Genomic DNA, 14,294 nt, shown 5'->3' on the forward strand with positions numbered 1-14,294 from the left:
TGGGAACTGACCTGAAGTCAACCTTGTTATAATACACACGATAAATGTATGCCTACATTTTTTGACTATTCCCTGAGAATTTGCTGGAAGCTGAGCTTAAAGGCAAGTTTATTAACGGAGGAAGTGTCAAGGCAGCAAATACCTAGATTACACCATGGATAGTTCTGGCTGCTTTTAGAGAGATTTATAGTGGGAACAAAAATAATGGAATATAAAGATTTGGAAAGCCTGCAGTTTAGCTAGAAACAGAGCATTAAGAAAAAGCCATTGCTAAAAAGATTAATATTATTGGAAAGAAGTTAAATGCCTTCTACCTGATTAAAAGGAAAGACACCTTGGTGGCACCTCTGAAATTTATGAGGTCATAGACATTAAGGACTCAGTGATATAAAGAAAGCAAATTTGTTTCAAAGACTTTCCAGGGCATAGTCTTTTGACAAGAGATTTCCAGGGCACCCTGCTCACTTAGGACTTCTTAAATGGGTGAGGAACTCAGAGGCTGTGGGTACCTCCATGACACACTCTAGCCTCATTTGTAGGATCTAGGCTTTGTCCACATGCAGAGTATAAAGGTTATGGGATCAAGTAGGATTCCGGTGAGATTTCAATGGCAAGTCGGGTGTGGGGGCGGGGAACAAGTACTGTTGTGGTAGGTCTGAGTCCCTGCAAGCAGCCCCTGACAGGATGAGACACAGAGGGAGCAGTGAGAGTGAGGCTGGAGCTGCAGTGGAGACCCAGGAGGGAAGAAGGCCGGAATGTGGAACACCTGCTTCCCTGCCTAGGGTATGATACCACAATCAGCAGAGTCCAGATATGTGGCCGTGTGGGCTGCATCTATCAAGGCTGTGGGGGATGGAGCTGCCTAAGCCCTTGGGATCCACCATCCTACCATGGTGTGCCCTGGATGCTGAGCATGAAGATTTAGAATTTAATGTCTATCTCCTGGGGGCTTGATCTCATTCCTTTTTGCTATCACCCTGTTCTTTCTTTTTGGAGGATTAAATATCTGTTTATTTGGCATCAATGGAAATATGTAACTTTATTTTTTATTTTTCAGACCTCACAGCTGAATGTGTCTCGTGTCTCAGAGAGAACTATGGACTTCGACTTTTGAACATTTTATACTCTGGGGACTCTTTGGGGTGCACTAAAGGCATTTAGCATTAAGAGGTAGATGTGAGCCTTGGGGGGACAGAACAGGATGCTTACAGTTGGATCTGAAATGTTCCTGAAAGGATCATGTATTGAAGGTTTGGTTCCTAGCTTGGTGTGACTGGGAGAGGAGGAATGTTGAAGAGGTAGAAACGTGAGGAAAGTTTTTAGTCACTGGACAATTCGGTAGACTGAGATGTGAGGATTCTGGTCTTGGCTATGATATAAATTTTAATTTAATTTAATTTATTTTTTTGCTATGACTAAAAGTAGAAAAAGAAACCCATAAGTTGAATCTTTTCCCTTTACAAACTGATTATCACAGGCATTTATGGCATAGTAGAGATAATTGACTTAAAGTGGTCAGCCAAGAGGCATACTAATACACACACACATATATATATATATATATATATATATATATATATATATATATATATGAACAGCTTGTTTGAAAAAAAGAGATCTGGTATCCAGCATCTGTGGGCATTAGCATTCAAAGGGCATACTTCCCCCCAACCCAACCCCCCCCCCACACTCACACACATGCATACACATACATAAAATAAGAAAAAATTAATATAAAAATATGGACCTGCTGAGGGCTGGAGAGATGGCTCAGTGGTTAAGAGCACTGACTGATCTTCCAGAGGTCCTGAGTTCAATTCCCAGCAACCACATGGTGGCTCACAATCATCTGTAATGGAATCTGATGGCCTAGTATGATGTGTCTAAAGAGAGCAGCAATGTACTCATATACATAAAATAAATTAATTAATTAAAAAATATGGACTTGCTCACACTTCTTTATTTTAAAGAATTTTAAATGTTTTAAAATCTCTGATCTGAAACAATGTTTTTGTTACAAACTAAAAGCCATTTTCACATTGAAACATGCTTTAAGATGTGAGCTCAAAGACTCTTAAGCATGAACAAATGAATCAGAACAGAACCTCAGGATAAGGGAATGAAGCCATAGTAGTATTAAGCAAAGGAATTTAGTTATTTATGTTTAATTAATTTTAAGTAGAAATGGGCTATATAAATGTATAACGTTAAACTAAAATTATTTAAAGAAATTCTGCCGTAAAACGTTGCATTAACAAAACTTAGGTGTCTGGCTGAGGTGGCAGAGAAGGGCAGTGGGAAGAAAAAGGGAAGGATCCTAGGAAAGACAGAAATATATCCCTAACACCCTTCTTATATGATTTCATAATACCTGGAGAAACATAGCTTTCATAAATAACTGAGAGTTACAGGTTTGATTATGAATAACAGGAAGGGGGAATAAACACAAAATAATGATAAAATGGAAAGATAACTGATGTTTGGTAATACTCATAAATAATGTAAAAAGATAAATAAAGCAGGCTGGGAATATAGCCTGCTTATAGACAGAGTACCTGCCCTACCATTTGCAAGGCCCTGGGTTCCACCCCAGAACCAATAAAAAAATAAAAGTTAAGGAGGAGCAAGGTGGTGCCTGATAAGCTCTTCTGGTCATCTCTCTCTCCCTATAGACACACCAAGCTGAGTAGCTGTTCATATGATAAAGGAAGGAAACACAGCAAGACCTCACCCTACCTGTTTTTAGTATAACAAAACAAAAGGACACACTAAAGCCTGCAAGGAGGAAAGAATTGCCAGAACCACCTGCACCCCAACTGTAAGCAACCCTGCAGGGAGAAACACACCTCTAGCTTTGGGTAAGGAGAGAGTCCAGTCCTCAGACTTAAAACCCAACAGCAGGCTCATCCTAGTGAACCACAGTGTTGAGCAAAGCCCCACGAACCCTACCACATGGCTAATACTGGGGCCTGAACCAGTGGACCTGTGTTAGGTCAGATAGCAGGTTGTTTCACCCACATCTCTTACAAAGTTAGTTGACAGAAAGCAGAACTCTTCCCATTGGGAAGCAGAAACTAAAGGTAGGAAAAGCTTTTTCTCCGACCACAGTGTCTGACCCACCACAGTAAAAACTTCAGAAAAAAACTGAAGGCCTTGAGTTCATAGAAACTCCAGATTGGCCCTAGCATCAGGTCCAGACCTATGTGTTGAAGGAATTGAACAGTTTTGAATGCATCTGTTCTATGCACAATGTTGACTTAGGCTATAGTCATCTCCATCTAAGGTACAGGATTCTACAGCTGCAATCCAACTAACACCCTTCATAGCTAAGAGACTGTTTCTACCACCTATCTCTGTCCTCAGGCTGCATAGATATTACAAGGTCCAAGCTCCTAGAAAAGGCTATGAAACCTCAGATGTGGTTGAGATTTATGCCCTAGTGGGACAGACTTGTGTTTTGATCTGCATCACCATCAGCTCCACTGTAAACACCAACATACCTTGAGGCTGCATAGGTCATTGTAGTTTTGTGGCTCTCATCATCTAGCTTAATAACACCAATGTGGGTGACCTGCAGGCTGCCTTCCCAAACACTACCCCAACCTCAAGCTGTAAAGCTTATTTCAAGCCTTTTTTCTCGGGGAGAATAGGTCATAATAGCAAGCATAAGGTTTTTGTTGTTGTTTGTTTGTTTTTGTTTTGTTTTGCCCTGGTGACACCTGACACTGGGTGTGTCCCATCCCCAGGCCTGTCTGTGAACAACCACAGTTCCAGGAAAAAACAGGCAGTCTGCTTCTACTGGACCTCACTTTTAGCCAATAGCAGCTAAGACTGTTCTAGTAGCTCTGGATCTCAAGGTCACTATAGTAAGCAGTCCACAGCATCATAGGCCTTGGTCCTAACAGAGAACTGTGCTGGTGGAGCAGAGGCTCATGGCTGACTTGGTGGGATTGGTATTCACAGGTACCACATAGAAACCTAGGTTCACTCTATCCACAGAGAGTATCCAGAGTCCAGCAGAATCTTGTGTCCAATGACAGTTTACTGTATATGGGCAATCAGGCCTACCCTGGACCCAGGAATATATTTGTAGGAATAGATAAGTCTTTCCTGTACTCTGCTATTTCTTTTTCTTTTTTTAAGATTTCTTTATTTTATGTATGTGAGTGCACTGTAGCTGTACAGATGGTTGTGAGCCTTCATGTGGTTGTTGGGAATTGAATTTTTAAGACCTCTGGCCTGCTCACTCTGGTCAACTCTGCTCGCTCCGGCCCAAAGATTTATTTATTTATTATATGTAAGTACACTGTAGCTGGCTTCAGACACACCAGAAGAGGGTGTCAGATCTCATTACAGGTGGTTGTGAGCCACCATGTGGTTGCTGGGATTTGAACTCGGGACCTTTGGAAGAGCAGTCAGTGCTCTTACCCGCTGAGCCATCTCGCCAGCCCACTCTGCTATTTCTTTCTGAACAGAACACCAATGGGGTATTTAATATAAATCTGGGCTAACTGTCTTCTAGTATTGAAATAACACAACTCACCTACAACCAACTTCTGGAAAAATCTGGGCTTGGGCACCATCTAGTGTTGCAATGGTGGAAATGAACATGGGCTCAGAGAAAAGAGAAAACCTGTTTAGAAATTATGGAGGTGGATGAGGAGGGTCAAATTAGGAAATAAAATAGATAACAGATTGGTTAATGCCTTGATGATGTCACACACTACACACATCACCGACTGTTATGAAACCATGTATATTTAAAGCCCAAAATAAAGTGCTGGAAACTGACTAGGAGGGAATTGGTACAGGGAGTCCTCAGACATCAATAATCTTGCAATCTCAATGGAAACACAAAGAAATGGCTTAACAGTCTAACAGAAAAGGTTAAAAGACATGGGAACTACTTTTTTATGTTTCTTTTTTTTAATATTTTTTATTACGTATTTTCCTCAATTACATTTCCAATGCTATCCCAAAAGTCCCCCATACCCTCCCCTCCACTTCCCTACCCACCCATTCCCATTTTTTGGCCCTGGTGTTCCCCTGTACTGGGGCATATAAAGTTTGCAAGTCCAATGGGCCTCTCTTTCCAGTGATGGCCAACTAGGCCATCTTTTGATACATATGCAGCTAGAGTCAAGAGCTCCGGGGTACTGGTTAGTTCATAATGTTGCACCTACAGGGCTGCAGATCTCTTTAGCTCCTTGGATACTTTCTCTAGCTCCTCCATTGGGGGCCCTGTGATCCATCCAATAGCTGACTGTGAGCATCCACTTCTGTGTTTGCTAGGCCCCGGGGGAACTACTTTTGAAAATAGAAATTCTTGAGCTGAAGTTGACTCAGGAAAATTTAAAGCTGCTATACAGGAGGTAATGATAACAGGATAGATTAAACAGAAGAAACAATTAGTATGCTTGAAAATAATTGCAATGTTCACAACTGACAAGAAACTGACATAGATTACAGAAGGAATTCCAAAATCTCAATAGTGAAAACTAAACCCAATACCAATTAAAAATGATTCAATAATTTAATAATTCAACGGATTCAAATAAGCATTTAGCAAAAGAAATACAAATAGCCAATAAGCATATGAAAACGTGTTCAACATCGCTAACCCTATGAAAAGTTTGTAAAATGCGATTATTGCAACTATATGGAAGACAGTTTAGAGATTCTACAAAAAATAAGCAATAAAAACAAAAAAATACCCCATATATATAGATTTACCTTACGCTCTAGCAATCTCAGTGCTAGATGGTAAGCCATAATAACCACATTTTCTTCATCCCTTATCTAGACTGTGACACTGTATTATTAGCAACAGGAAATAGACTGAGGACAGGTCCTGCTCAGGGCCATGTGTCACTGTGAGAGGAGCACCAGTCTCTGGCAGACGCTTAGTGAGGACAACAACCAAAGACTCGGTTTTTGCTATCAGCTGAAATAAGGGGCCTGCACTACAGGAACTGACACGGAGGGAGAAAGATGCTGTGCCTCAGAAGGTAGCATGTGAGGCTCTAAAGTCCATGGGGATGGGCACAAATAATACAGAGAAGACAAGGACAAGAAGGCATCAGTGAGGGGTACACTGGGAGGAGCTTCACCATCAGTGGTGACATGGGTCACTTGGGGAGAATCTGCCCTCTGATAATATCCCCTAGAGTCTTCTTTTGAAAAAAATTATTTATTAATGTGTGTGTATGTGTGTGTGTGTGTGAGAGAGAGAGAGAGAGAGAGAGAGAGAGAGAGAGAGAGAGAGAGAGAGAGAGGCATGCCATTGCACATCTGTGGTCATTTATATCCTTTCCCTTTACCTGGGTCCCAAGGACTGAATCAGGTTGCCAGGCTTGCATAGCAACGCCCCTGAGCCAGCCATCTCTCCTAGCAGTGTCTTCTAAGCCACTCCAAGTCAATATGGAAACAGCAAAAACGCTTTAAAAAATGCCAATAAGCATAACATTATTATGTAGCTGTGGATTATGGTCTGTTTTACATACTTTACTCATGCTAATTCATTTAATCATTTTAACAACCTTATGAGACTATTATCTTTATATGAAAAAAAATGAGGCACAAAAGACTTTATAATTTGCCCAAGTTCATACCAAAAGGGGAAAAGGGAGATTTAAACATGGGAAGTCTGATTCTAGATGTATGACCTTTTAACGTCTCTGACATGGAGATATGGCTAGGTGTGGAAAAGAATCAAATAATCAAGTGTTTAGTTACCCCACTCCAACCTAACTGCCTCCATGGGTCCACCACCTCTGAGGAATCTGTTACTACTTGCCAACAACTTCCTTCTTGTTCTACTTCTAGAATGGAATAGGCACAGAATAGTGGGCCGGAGATTAAAGTACTGGAAACTAGGTAGCTCAGATGGAGAAGGAAACTTTGGGAGAAGCCAAGGAAATAATTTCAATCCTCTCTCTACATAAACTTCTGTCATTCCCCATTATACACAAGACAAAGCATCAGTTCTCTAAGGTGACCCATGAGTCTCCAGCTCCATGATTGGATTCCATCTTTACAAAGGCTTTCTTGTTTCTGTTACTTCGTGCATGCTTTTCCATAGCCCCTGGAGACACTCTTACTCTCAGCTTCTCAGGAGAGATACTGCATTGTGAGCGAAGACAACTCTGCTCGAAGCCTCACAGACTGGAGCAAGACTTTTATCGCTGGTATCCAGATTCTAACTCCCATGCCTCATTCCATCAGCATGTGTCACAGCCATGAACGAAGATTTGGAATGAAGATAGCAAGGCCCCATTTTCTCAAATGATCTGAGTTTAAATTGAATTTCTTTCAATAGAACATGGGTGACACATATATTTGAGTGTGAACTTTATAATATTGTGATCTGTTGGGCAAAGATTACTTATAATTGAATAATCTGTATTTATATGTAGCATGTACCCATGTTACATGTATACAATAAAGCAGTGCTAAGTAGAAATAGCTGCCATTTTGGACCCCAAATACTCTTCCTTCATATCAAAATGGGACTTAAGAGCAAACTTTGTAACTTGGTATCTCTTATTTCAGGGGTTGTTTCTTGGAATAAGAGGAAATCTGAGAGGGAATCTGGATTTGAAGGAATAAAATCTCACACATGCTTTTCTTCTCTGCACACCCCTTCAACTTACTTGGTTAAGAGAGCAACTCTGTTTTGGGGGTATCTGTGGTTATCATCTTTAGCCTGTCTGATGTCTGATGCCTCAGCTGCTCTGCCACATCAGACACACAGTCATCACCCTTAAGTCTCACATGTTCAGTTATCTGTCCAGCAGTTTCCCAAAGGTTTACTCGTGTCCCACAGTTGTGTCATTCCTGTCTCAGAAATAGCTCACCCACACCTGCATGTCATGGTACAGAAGGCAGAAGATCTCATTGAGGAGTTTCTCCTCTCCCCCTCCCCCCCATAAAAGAGACAAATTGAGATCTTCCCTTTCTTGGCAAAGCTAGAGAGAAGAGTTGGAATTCTTGGTTTTGTAGTATCTTCTAAAGAGGATCTCAATTCTGCCTTCGAATTTGTTTACTTATGGAGCTGGAAAGATAGCTCCTTAGTTAAGAGCACATACTGGTCTCACAGAGGACCAAAGTACAGTTCCTATCTCCCTTGTTGGGGGGTTCACAACTGCCTATGATTTCAGCTCCAGGTGACCCAATGGTCTCTTTTGGCCTCCACTAATACCTCCATTTAAGTGTATAAACACACACACACACTAATACACATCATTTTTTAAATTAAATTCAATCTTAAAAAATATTATTGTAGTTCAACTTCATCTACAGCATATCAGAAGGAACATTTTGTCTGTTAGTCCATGTTTAACATTAGTGGTATCTGTGCTTGTTTGCTAAGTGTACAGGTACAATGTGCACTTTCCTTAAACAAAACTGTCTGAAACAGGCTGGACAGGAAAGAGCTCAGTAAGCCTCTTAGGACTCCACCTTCCTCTCTGTGCTCCTAGCCCCTCCCCTCTGTGTGAAAGGTGACTCGGAGAACTTGAAACTTGCAGATGTTCAGAAGGAAGCACTGGAGAAGAGCAGCCCCCCCACCCCCACCCCCACTTGCCTGAGGCAAACAAAGGAGGAGAGCTACCCAACCTAGGCCTGTTAGAGAAGGTTTCAGATGGTTTATGAAAAAAGCAAGGACCCTCACAGTTGCTTGCTAGGTAACTCTACTGCAAATGGGCATGAGCAGATATGATTCCTGGGACGGAATTAACTAGTGACATGGCCAAACAATAGGATTTTAGAACACAGAGGACCTGTTCTGCCAGTTATTTATAGGAGAGAGATTGCCCCTCTCTGGGCCTCTTCCTTCTAGTTGAAACTGGAGTGACAATATCTACTTTTCCAGGTGATGAACATTAAAGTCCTGGAGTCGATGCCTGGCATGGAGTGAGCAATATGAACGCGTATGCTCTTGGATAAGATGGTGATGTAATTGAGGAAAATACGTAATAAAAAATATTAAAAATTAAAAAAAAAAAAGATGGTGAACCACACATCCCACAGGGGTAAAGTCCTGACTGTCATCTATTAGTTTTATACTTGGGGCAATAGGAGTAAGCTCCTGGTCGTTGTTGTAGAGAGTTGATAAAATTAATACATAAAAATCACTAAGCACAGTGTGTGAGACCAGCCACACCACATCCAATAGATGTTTGCCATTAGTATTTACTGTTTTTAAAAATATTTATAAAATTTATAAGTCCATAGTATTTAACTGGTCTACAGATTTCATTTTTATTTGTTTATTCTATTTGGTAATAGAAAAAAAAAAAGAAATGGATTTTAAAATCCACCTTATGAACACACACACATACACAAACCCTATCAGAACTCAAAGTTATTCTTATTTTTTTTAATGTTATTTTATCTATTTATCTATTTTTTTTCTTCAAGATAGGGTTTCTCTGTGTAGCCCTGGCTGTCCTGGAACTCCCTCTATGTAGACCAGGCTGGCCTTGAACTCACAGAGTTCTACCTGCCTCTGCTTCCTGAGTGCTGGGATTAAGGGTGTGTGCCACCACTGCCTGACTAATAATTTAATTTTTAAATTATGAGTGTATATAGGTCTGTGCACGTGAGTGCAGATGCAGGTGTCTCGAGCCAACTGAAAGGTGGTGGTTACTTCCTTCCATTGTTTTGGGTTTTGTTTTTTTTTGTTTGTTTGTTTTTTGTTTTTTTTTTTTTTTGGTTTTTCGAGACAGGGTTTCTCTTTATAGCTCTGGCTGTCCTGGAGCTCACTTTGTAGACCAGGCTGGCCTCGAACTCAGAAATCCGCCTGCCTCTGCCTCCCGAGTGCTGGGATTAAAGGCGTGCGCCACCACGCCCGGCTATGGGTTTTGTTTTTACATTTCAGACATTTATAAGCCATAGGTTTGAAAATATAGACCTCACCCGACAGTCATTTGCATAAGACGATTTCTATCGAGAACATGATCCAATGTGGTAGATTATATCTCTTCACTAGGCAGGATAAAAGTGAGCAAAATAATTTATTAATATATAGAAGAGATGCCATAGCAAAGCAATAGAAGGGATGAAATGGGACGTTTGTAACTTGAAAAACAGATATTATGTACGGCAAGGACGGCCCAGTTGGAATCCTGGTGCAAACGAACCATCACTGGCTAAGACTACCACAGCCTGAAACTACGCAGCAGTGGTCCCCACTGTGAACCTAAAGCTTTTCAGTCACTTTTATAATGAAGTGGCTGCATTCCTTTGAGTGCCTAGGGATGGGAGGACATGAGAGGAATTTGAGGGAAGGAAGTCAAGGAGGGGCTGGAGGCAAGAAAGGGGGTGGACAGTGTAACTACTTATAGTAAAAACTTATTTCCAAATAGTATAAAAATAAAAATAAAATTGAATGGCTCATTCAGTTTGCTCCTTAATAGGCACTATAGAACAAATAAGGTTTGATGCATCCAAATAAATTTCCAAATGGCATAAAAACACCAGAATCATAATAGAGGATTTGAAAAGCTAGTTTATCCATGACATCTCATAGTCAATTGATTTTTCATTTTCTTCAGTTCCTAAGGAAACAGATGAGAAATATCCAATAAGAACTCCCACACACATACAAAGCTCTACCTTAAGAAAACCTTCAGAAGCAGCAACTGACTCCATCTGATATAGTGGTGGGGTCTCAGTAAGTGGTACTGAATTACAAACTAAGAAAAAGAGAGCAGACTAGAAGATAAAAACTGCTATACCTCTAACCACGACGAGCCAGCTCACTGATATATGTAAGACACTGTAAAGTGGCCAACTGCAAACTATTCCCAACAAAATTAAAGGCAAGATGTCTCAAAAAAGTGCATTTTTAAAAATATGTTACACAAAGTTATGGAGTTTTTTTTTTTTCTATAACTTTTTCTATAACGGATGAAGTCACTATTAAAGAAAAGCAAAAGAAAACTCTAGATAATAAGAAATTTCTAGCTCAAGGACTAAATTAAGAAAACTTGTATTTTATGAAAGTAATATTGGTTGCAGTATTTGGATACATTTGGAAAAATTTAAAAACAGAGAAAATGTTTGGGTAAGGGATCCAGAACCTAGGACCTGAACCTGAAGAGTCCAGTTCCTAAACAGCAGATTGAGCATCCCTAATTCAAAATTCAAAAGTCTGAAATGCTACAAATTGTACATCTTTTCAGCTCAAACATAACAGCATAAGTGGAGAATTCTACATCATAAATTGTTTCATCTACTGAGTTATTTTGAGTAATACATAAAATAATCTTTAGGCTAAATATATACAGTATATGGAAAAATAAATAAATTTTGTATTTCAGTTGTAGGATTTATCCACAAGATATTTATTACATATTTGCAAATACTCCAAAATTAAAAAAACAAAACAAAACTAGAAGGCCCAAACAAGTATTGTTACAAGAATTTGCATAAAAGATGTACAGTGTGTGTATTTCTAAAATATCTTGCCCAACAAACCATAAATCTCACCATATTCTTCTTTGTTTAGACTTATTCCTATGCAATGAAGTACAAATTTTAAACTTCAACATAAAATATACTTTGCAATTTGATCCGAGTCTATGTTTCAGTTTCTACTCCTTTAACCTATTCTCACGATACTGTAATAAGTTATTTACTTCATAGGCCTATTCTTTTCATCAGTAGAGACTTTTATACACTAATCTGCTTGACTAGAGTATTATATTTCCTGTCTATCTGTCATTTGTCTTTTAAAAGTTCAGCTCAATTACTGATTGTTTTAGGAAGCCTTTTAAGATTTCTTTGGGCAGAGGATTTTGTTCCATTTGAGTGCATCTGGGGGATTTTATATACGTTCTAACTTATACATTAGCTATCTGTTTACATATCCATTTGCAATAGCACACTAGGACTAGTAGGCAAGAAACATTATTATGATCATCCCTAGTTCAGAGCATATAATCTGACTTAAAATAGGAATTCTATAATTATTATCCCTGTAATCACTTTCAAGTCATTGGCTATGATATTCCTTGAAACCATTAAATGAATTAAAGTACTTTAAAATTGTTTCAGCCAAAGTTGATTTTGCTTCCTCTGTATAATATCCATCATTTTAACCAAGCATCATTATATGAATGGTATAAATATTTTCATTGATATTTAGTGGAAATCCTTTAGAACAAACCTCTTTCATCTTCATATAGAGAACTACTTACTTCTATATTTGGAAGAGTTATTGTCACCTGTTCACCTTTGCCAACCTCAAGATTTCCTTCACAAGAGGTATCAATAGAAGCAGGTTTGAAGTCATCTAAAAATAGATATAAATACCAATGTTTATAAGATAGACAATGTATTACTCATGACTGTGAACAGAGAGTGACAGAAGCAGCTAAGAGGATTATTTTGACTCACTGGGTAGTTTTGTTTTAACTACTTTTATTGTATGTGTATGCATGTTTTGTTTCCTTGTATGCACGTGTTGGAGCCCAAGGAGGCCAGAAGAGACCAACGGATCCTCTGGCACTGGGGTTAGAGATAGATATAAGTGCCATGTGGGTAGCTGGAACCAGATCCAGATCCTCTGGAAAAGCAGAAAGTCCCTTCCTTAATTGTTAAGTCCCTTGGGTCACTGTTTAAAGAGTACAATCCATCAGAGCAAGGAAGAGATGCCAAGGTCCACACTGGTCAGGGAACCGTAAGCATCAACATCATCCAATCCTAGTTTAAATTAGTGTGTTTTCTGATATTTACTCCCAGTAACACTTGACTACTCTTGGTGGGTGGACCCACTTGAAAAATGACCTTTCTGTCGTCACTACTTATTAGCTGTGACAGTAACAAATGATGTCACCAAAACAGGAGATTTACTAATTATTAACTCTTACATAGATATAAATTATAATGCTGGTGGTAGCCAAAATCCAAAATTAACTCTAATGAGCTATTGAAGCTCTCTGTAGTGAATCTTTGTTGCTAAAGGTTGTCATTGTTACATTTAAGCAAGTTGCATGCATCAGTACTCCTCATACATAATTGAATAGAACCCATAAAAACTAATGGTGGCTATTATTTATCCTTTACCATGTTCTAAATACCGTGTTAGATTCTTTTTTATGTTACCACAACCTCTCTAGGAAAGAATCCAAAAGGAAGATATTACCATTTTCACCTATGAATACTGTGGTTGAAAGCTTGAGAATGTTCTCAAAGTCACATTACACACAGGTTTGGTGAAGTTCAGGGTTCACATACAGGCTTATCTGAAGCATTTGTATAAAAGATAGGCAAGATTTATCCCATTTTTGAGACAAAACAATACTTATTCTCAAATAACATTGGCTTGAGTGGTTTAAATTAGGTCCTCCTGCTCTGCATAAATGTCAAATACTATATTATATAGTTTCCATTCCTTACGAGTTTTTGAGACTGAGGGGACACTGGAAACGAACCTGTTCAAATAAACCTAAAAGAATTCTGTATAATATTATACTTAATTGGATGGGGTGGGGGAGACAGTATTTTTTTAAGTCTTCTGCAGGACTAAGCGTGGAGTCTAAGCTTGTTTACTGTGCTTGTTATTATGCTTTGCCTTTTGGCATATGCTTGTTTATTGTCATTCTTGTGGCTCGATTATCTGACTCTGATTTGGAAATATGTTTTCAACATCTTAAGAACTTTTGTAAAGCCGGGTTGTAGCTCAGTGATAGAGCACTTGCCTAGTACATACAAGGCCCTGGGTTTGAGTTCTAACGCTGTGATTAATCCTGTAAAGAACCCATAAATAAAAGTCTTAGGAACACCTGCAAGGCACTTTTCAAAAGCTGTATTTCATTCATTTAATTTTGGATTTGCATCTGTAGGAAGAGAATGCATATTTAAGCTGTAAAATATATATACATTGAGGGACTGGAGAGATGTTTCAGCAGTTAAGAGCACCTCTGGCTGTTCTTGCAGAGTCTTGGGTCCTTCTCAGCACCAGCATCAGGTCACTGATAGCCACGGTTAACTCCACTTACAGGGGACTTGAGGCTCTCTTGTGGTTTCTGAGGGCACTGCATAATATGATGTGCATATATAGACTCAGGCCCACACATATACATAAAAAATAAACATATCTATCACTAAATAACTTTTTTGTAACTTTAAACTTTGTACTGAGAAACAAAAGATCACTGCATGCCTGAGAAGAAGGAAGAGGAAAAGGACATGGGACTTGGGAAAGGGGCATTGAGAGGTCAGATAAGAACAGTACCTTGCTTTTGGAAGGGGGAGAGAGAGAGAGAGAGAGAGAGAGAGAGAGAGAG

The 14,294-nt window shown here is 39.3% G+C and overlaps 1 protein-coding gene across 7 annotated transcripts in view; it reads right to left on the reverse strand.

The window, feature by feature from the left end:
• Eaf2 (ELL associated factor 2) overlaps window positions 1–14,294 on the reverse strand; it is an 83,479-nt gene that overhangs the window by 18,800 nt on the left and 50,385 nt on the right. For 2 of the 7 annotated variants that reach the window (XM_021184799.2, XM_021184797.1), the window contains exon 2: window positions 12,204–12,298. The exons of 4 other annotated variants lie outside the window; for them this stretch is intronic. Coding sequence is in view for 1 of the 3 variants with exons in the window: in XM_021184797.1 (XP_021040456.1) it covers window positions 12,204–12,298 (95 nt within the window). In the remaining 2 variants the exon portion in view is untranslated. Of the gene's footprint in view, window positions 1–12,203; window positions 12,299–14,294 lie in introns of those variants that run through there. One more of the 7 variants, XM_021184801.2, reaches the window with a different exon arrangement.

Source organism: Mus caroli, chromosome 16 (genome assembly GCF_900094665.2).
Source record: "Mus caroli chromosome 16, CAROLI_EIJ_v1.1, whole genome shotgun sequence".
In the NCBI taxonomy this organism is placed as follows: domain Eukaryota; kingdom Metazoa; phylum Chordata; class Mammalia; order Rodentia; family Muridae; genus Mus; species Mus caroli.